Source organism: Sturnus vulgaris, chromosome W (assembly GCF_052056855.1).
Source record: "Sturnus vulgaris isolate bStuVul1 chromosome W, bStuVul1.hap1, whole genome shotgun sequence".
In the NCBI taxonomy this organism is placed as follows: Eukaryota; Metazoa; Chordata; class Aves; order Passeriformes; family Sturnidae; genus Sturnus; species Sturnus vulgaris.
Genome location: NC_142282.1, coordinates 64411744 through 64418280, shown reverse-complemented (window position 1 = coordinate 64418280; position 6537 = coordinate 64411744). Strand labels below are relative to the sequence as shown.

The following is a 6537-nucleotide window of genomic DNA, read 5'->3' as shown; positions in this document are numbered from 1 at the left end:
TTTTTTTGATTTTTGTTGTCATAAGCAGTGGTGGTTGAATAAACATCCTTACACAAAGCCTTTGGGTGATAAGCAGTCACAGATAGCCACCTAGTCCTTGTAGATAACCACCAGAGAAGTTCTGGAGGTCTGGTTTTTGGGATAGGCAGTATTGATCAGACAAAGGCAGGAAGGGCTTTTTGGGAAGTCTGATTTTGCAAGCTGGTAGCCGATACAACTTATTTGGAAAACATAACATAACATATTATAATGTAACATAATACAACATAATATAACAAGGTGATTTTAAACAGAATTATTTTATCATATAATTTCCATTATCTAGTGTCCATGCTTCACTTCAGAGCTTAGTATTCTGGTTTATACAAACCCCAATGCTTTTGTGATTAACACGAATCTTTTATCAATTATCACACCCTCACCCATCGAATTGTTTGTAAAGATATTAGCACACATCTTCCCTATCACTACTGTGGTGTGTTGTGGGGTTGCAGGCAAGAATGAGAAACTGACCCTGTCTTTCCAATATGAGTCCACGGGTACAGGTGCGGTGTGACTGTAGGTGTGACACGGGATGATGGAAGGAGGGAGAAAGGGGACAGGCAGGAGGAGTGGTACGTGCAGCGTTATTCTAAGAACAGCTCTTCCTCGCGCCCGGGCCTCAGCGAGGGGAACTACAACTCCCAAGAGCCTTTGCAACATACAGCGCAGGAGGATTCACGCCTCAAGTATGGTGGCGGCCTACGCGATATCGAGGGTGCTCTTCTGTGGGCGGGGGCGTAGCCATTGGCTGAACTACAACTTCTAGCAGCCCTTCACACATCTTGCGCCTGCGCATGGCCTTGGTCCGGCCGCACTGCCGTTGTCGCCGTAGGTGTGTGTGGAGGGGGGAAAGGGAGTGAGCGAACACGGCGGTGAGGAGAGGGGTGAGAGTTGAGAGTTCAACCGCCGTTGTCCCTGCTAGCTTGCACTCATGATTCCTATATGCCCAGTAGTTTCTTTCACCTATGGTAAGTAATGGCGCTCGATGTTTCTGTGTGTCCGTGAGCGTGGGGGGAGGGAGGCGGCGGCGAGGGGGAGGAGATGCGGCCCGCGCGCGGGGCGGAGGAACGGTGGTCCTGAGGCGCCGTGTCTGACCTGGCGCTCGCGCGCACTTCTGTCTCTTGTCTGTCTGTCCCTTTCTCTCCCCGCCTCCTCCTGCCGGGCCTCCTGTCATGGCCCCGACCGCTGCCGTCTCTTGGTTATCTTCGCCACAGTGCCCAGCCGCCTGGGAGAAGATGCCAAAATGGCCACCGGCAACTACTTTGGATTCACCCATAGCGGGGCTGCTGCCCAGTATAGGTAACCACCGCGACCCCTCCCCGCCCTGTCCCTCCCTCCCTCCCTCTGTCCTTGCCCGGAGTCACTTCCCTCTTCGCCTCCGGTTTCGTGTCCCTGACCGGGATCTCCCCGCCCCCTCGGGGTGAGTGCTCGGGACTGCTCCCATCCTCCGCTCCGTGTGGGGTTTGCTTCTGCAACTCGCTCCTCCACAATAGTTGTGCTTGGGACCCATCTACTTATCTGACTCTCCCGCAGGTGTGTTTTCTTGTGCTGGTAAGGACCTCCCTCTATCCCCAGTAGTGTGAGGGTGGGGGGGGTGGAACCGGACACCACGGAGGAGGCAGCATCAGATCCCAAGGCCCTTAAATTAAAATGGCCACTTAAGAGTCAACAACGCCAACAAGTTACTGTCTGCTGCCCCCTGGACACTTCTCCTTCAGTGAAGATAGGGCTTAGTCCCCAAGTCTTTGCTTCCCCCTATGTCAGTGTGGGAGGATGGAATCCTTTTTAACACGAGTTAAAATTACACCAACCCAACCTATGGGAGACTGGATAGATAAGGGAATAGTAGAAGCACCAGAAAATACAGGGGACTGTCCCATTCCACTGAAGCAATGTTATAATTAATGTATCAGAAAGTAGAGAAAGTACTTTTGGAGCCATGCACCTTTTAAAAAGATTTCCTACTTGGGTATCTAAGATCAGGAGCAGGTCTTATAGTGGAGCTCAGGGACCTGTAACCATATATTTTGTATAGGTATGTTGCTTTAAATTTTTGTATCTTTGTATTCTTTGTGCATCCAAATGGTGTGTCAGACTGTTAAAAAGTAATTGGTAGCAACTATTATCTCACTTTTTCTGAAATCAAGTTACTTAATTTGGCAAAACCCAGATACAGTCATGAACATCACATTTTTGGCTTGTGTTGGAGTAGCACCTTGAAGTTCATATTTGAATCTTTGTTATTAATTTCATAAATTCATAATAAAGACCTTCCTTGACTTCTAAGAAGAATAAAGCAAATATATGAAATATGAGGGATTATTGGCAAATGAATGCAGATGTGTGCTACTGTTATCTAGCTAATCAAAATTGCATACCTGACAGAGTTTTAGGAATATACAGTTTTATGTGGGTCTTGGAATGACTCCCAAGTGATTCTTTTCTGGAAATGGATATAAAATAAATTAATTTTTATTTACTCCAATGTATAATAGTTAAAGGAGAGGATTAAATTTAGCTAATATTTTTGTTCTTTTTTTTTATTAGGTGCTCACAGTATATTTGTTTTACTTGACAGTTGTGAAATTTGAAATTGGGTTGTCATGGGGTATGAAGGAGTTTTTAAATAATATAGAGGGATTTTTTTGTAAGTAAATAATATTTGAGCGAATAAACTGAGATCCATATATATCTGCAATTTTGAAGTGGAGATTCATTTTTTAAATTTGTTATTCCTTTTATTGTGGAGCTGAGGTGGTCTGTAGACTTAAGAACCTGAACAACTAATTTGAAATTTCCTTAAAACCATATAATTGGAATACAGTTCAAGTTCAAAACTATTTTCATAGTTAATCCTAAATGTATTCTTGAGAAAATTGAAAGACTGATTGAAAGAAGCTTTTTCCTTTGCTATCAAAAGTATAAGGTACTATTCCATTTACGTTTCAGTAAAAGACTCTATCCTATAAATGGTTTGTATATTTACCATGTCTGAAAGTGAAGAGACAAAGCAATCAGTGTTAAAGCAGTCCTTTCATAAGAATTAATTTAATATTTTGAACAGAAAACACAGGAGTCAATGTCTAAAAAGGAGTTTATCTTAATGTAATGACATCATGCTTTACTGAGAAGCATTAGATTATGCAAATACCAATACAGAAAATTTCTCTGAATATTGCAATACCTTTGTGCTAGTAGTGGTACTGGGCCTAGGGTTATAAACCTGCATGCAATGCAGAACTGTTACTTATTTAAGTAACTATTAATCCATCTATTTAAAAGCCTGAAATAATGTGAAATTTGGTGATACTAGTCCTCTAGTTTGTGTGTGTGCACTCCGTAAGCCACCTTAACTACTGTGTGTCTATTCAGTTTGACATGAACACCCTAATATTGGCTTGTTTTTCATGTGTAAAAATAGTAGCATTCTTGATTCACTGCTGGAGAAGAGGCATAATTATGCTTTTATTCTGAAGTTGGCTGACTGAAATGTGGGCATGCTGATAGAGAGATAGGGACATTGAGAAATGTTTGGACAGAGAAGTGTGCAAATGTGATGGTCTCAATTAATCTTGTGTTAAGATTTTGGTTCCTGTTAAGAAGATAAAGAACCTTTGAGCATCTGAGTTTCATCTTACTTATGTTCATGCCATGTACCTACTCTAATGAGACAGGTCACAGATGCGAGATTCTTGGGCAGTTAGGAGTGAATTGTTAACTTTGAATTGCTAAGCGTGGTGAGTCTTTGCAGGTAAAGGCAATTAATTGTAGCAGATTAGGTCCAGAGTCAATCACAGTGCCTCTGAGTTTAGATTAAGATGCAGTCTTCTAGGTAGCCATATGGAAGTGAACTCTTGCAATTATAGCTAGTTTTGTATTCAAGTGCAGTGTATGATGTGACTGGATATTTGAGACTGGTACAGAAGTGTTATGACCTGCCCTAGAAGGCAAGGGTAACCTAGGTTCTTGTTAATCCCTTGGGGTTTATTAGGGTGAAATGACACTGATTGATACTTGTAAATATATACATGTAGGGTTTATTTTAGAACAATTTGGTTGCAATGGAAACCAGGTATGTAGCCATTTGGGTTATTATTATCTATAGTAATATAACAATATGAAAGCATGAAAGTATCATTTAAGAAAATGTATAAGGGAAAAGAAAGAAAGGATAAGAGTAAGGGAACATATCGCTACCCATGGATCTGCAATGAGACTTGATGCAATTTCGATGTCCGTTGGTCATAGTAGTGATCATTGTCTTGATCCATTGGGGGTGGGGAAAAAACCCTCGAAACACAAAGTCCAATGGGTTAAAATATGCTCAGGCTGGGTGGGAATACCCAGGCACCTTCCCTGCATGGGAGCTTTCAGTCCTCTGGTGGAAGGCCTCAGAAATGAGTCTGGGGGCACTTTGGGGGTCTTTGATGGTTTATGACACTTTCTAAGACATGACATCTGCCTCTCACGTCAGCACAGTTAAGCCAGTTACGCCCCATCAGACCTGGAGTCTTGTGTCCAGTTCTGGGCTCCCCAGTGCGAAAGAGACATGGACATATTGGAGAGAGTCTAATGAAAGGCCACAAAGATGATGAAGGGGCTGGAGCCTCTCACTTATGAAGAAAGGCTGAGAGAAAGAGCTGGGACTGTTTAACCTAGAGATAAGAAGGCTCAAGGGGGATCTTGTTAATGTATATAAATACCTAAAGGAAGAGTGCAAAGAAGACAGAGCCAGACTCTTGTCAGTGGTGCCCAGTGACAGGACCAGAGGCAGTGGGCACAAACCAAAACACAGGAGGTTCCCTCCGGACATCATAAAATGTTTTTTAAACTGTGAGGGTGACAGCACTGATACAGGTTGCCCAGTAAACTTCTGGAGTCTCCTTCATTGAAGATGTTCAAATAACAGTCTGGACATGGTCTTGGGCAACTGGCTCTTGGTAGCCCTGCTTTAACAGGATTGGACCCTCCAGATGTCTCTTCCAACCTCAGCCATTCTTTGATTCTGTGATTCTGACAAGGAAAATATTAGTCGTTGCTAGTTTTCATGCAGACATAACATCTAAAGCTCAGTTCTTTTTGTCATGTGTTATCATTGTGAACATGGCTGTTATCCAGACTTGAATAACACCAATGTTTTGATAATGAGCTGTCAGTGGTGTGCAACCAAATAAAGAGAATTACTTGGATGAATTTTGCAAGATTATGAGCCAGTGTGGCCCTTCACTCCCAGGAAAATCAGACTGACATGGAATTGAAGATTAGTGTGGAGAAAAATACATGGTCACAGCTTGCTGCAATCAGCCTCATCTAGGAGGTTTAATATAGTGGTATTTCATAATATATGGTACTTTTTCTGATACTAATGCATCACAAATATCAGTATTTTCCATCACTAATGTCAGTAGAATTTAGTGTAGTAACTCAAAGATTTGAGTCAAAGTTGTTTTATAAAAGCCCAAACTTTTCTCATCCACTGTAGTACAATAATTCTATGTAAAGAATTAATTCTCTTGATCCTTGAGTTTTTTTAGGTAAGACGTGAAAGATGAGAGCAAGCTAGGTATACATTGGGGTCTAAAACTTCTGAATAGAAGTGAACTTATTTGGAAGAAGGAAGCAAAGAGCATGTCTTGCTGAAAATGTTGGGATAAATTAAACTCTCTAACACAATTTTTTTAGTATTAAGGAGTAGGCGTTACTTTATTCCAGGCCAGGGTGCATAAGGGGATAGCTACACCTAGGTGCACACAACTTTCAAAACCTTTTACTTATTTATACATTATTAGCAAACAAATTAATGTTCATTGGTTTTAAATTACATAATTCTCTTAATTAATTAGTATTCTATCTTCTATTGGTTATTGATTTCCCACTTCTCATGCTCATTAGTCCACATTTTTCAGTCTTTTTATTATCTTTTTCCCAGACAGAGTCTGCAGCACATGTTGGATCATCTTTGTTAGTCTCCTCTTTATCTTCTGGTTACTTCAACATGTCCTTGGAGGGCTATAAATTCTGTATTCCAGGTGTCCAGCTTTTAACTCCATCAGGCTTTGTTCATTGAAGCTTATCAGGGTTAGTTTAGGAAAATTTAGTTTCAGTGATCTAATAGTCAAACTCTAACAATAACAGTCTGTAAAAAAACCATAACAACTTAGCTACATGCGGGCTAAGGTGGCAAATTACACTGCTTATGATTATTTAAAGCAATTAATGCAAAAGTTAAATAAAATCATTAGTTAGGAAAGTTATATAATTTCCAACACATGGGGAAATAGGGATATGCAAATAGTAGTTTAGGGCAGATAGGGAGAGATGAAAAACATTAGGTAAGGTGCTAGAAATGACCCGTCATTGACTAAAACATACATCTACAGAACATGGAGAAGAACAATTGAGAGCAACATGTAGCCTGTACATTGGCTGTGACTGCGATAGTGAAAACACAGTGAAATAGAAATCCAAGATGGAAGATGAATATTGAAGAATGTG

At 41.1% G+C, this 6537-nt stretch overlaps 1 protein-coding gene across 4 annotated transcripts in view; it reads left to right on the top strand.

The window, feature by feature from the left end:
- The first annotated feature begins 811 nt into the window (after window positions 1–811).
- Window positions 812–6537, top strand: part of LOC148220304 (zinc finger RNA-binding protein-like) — a 59139-nt gene continuing 53413 nt past the window's right edge. For 2 of the 4 annotated variants that reach the window (XM_088155487.1, XM_088155486.1), the window contains exons 1-2: window positions 818–1010; window positions 1257–1341. In XM_088155487.1, coding sequence (XP_088011613.1) covers window positions 974–1010; window positions 1257–1341 — 122 coding nt within the window. In that variant the 5' untranslated portion in view covers window positions 818–973. Of the gene's footprint in view, window positions 1011–1256; window positions 1342–6537 lie in introns of all 4 variants that reach the window. The other 2 variants (XR_015798860.1, XM_088155488.1) reach the window with 2 other exon arrangements.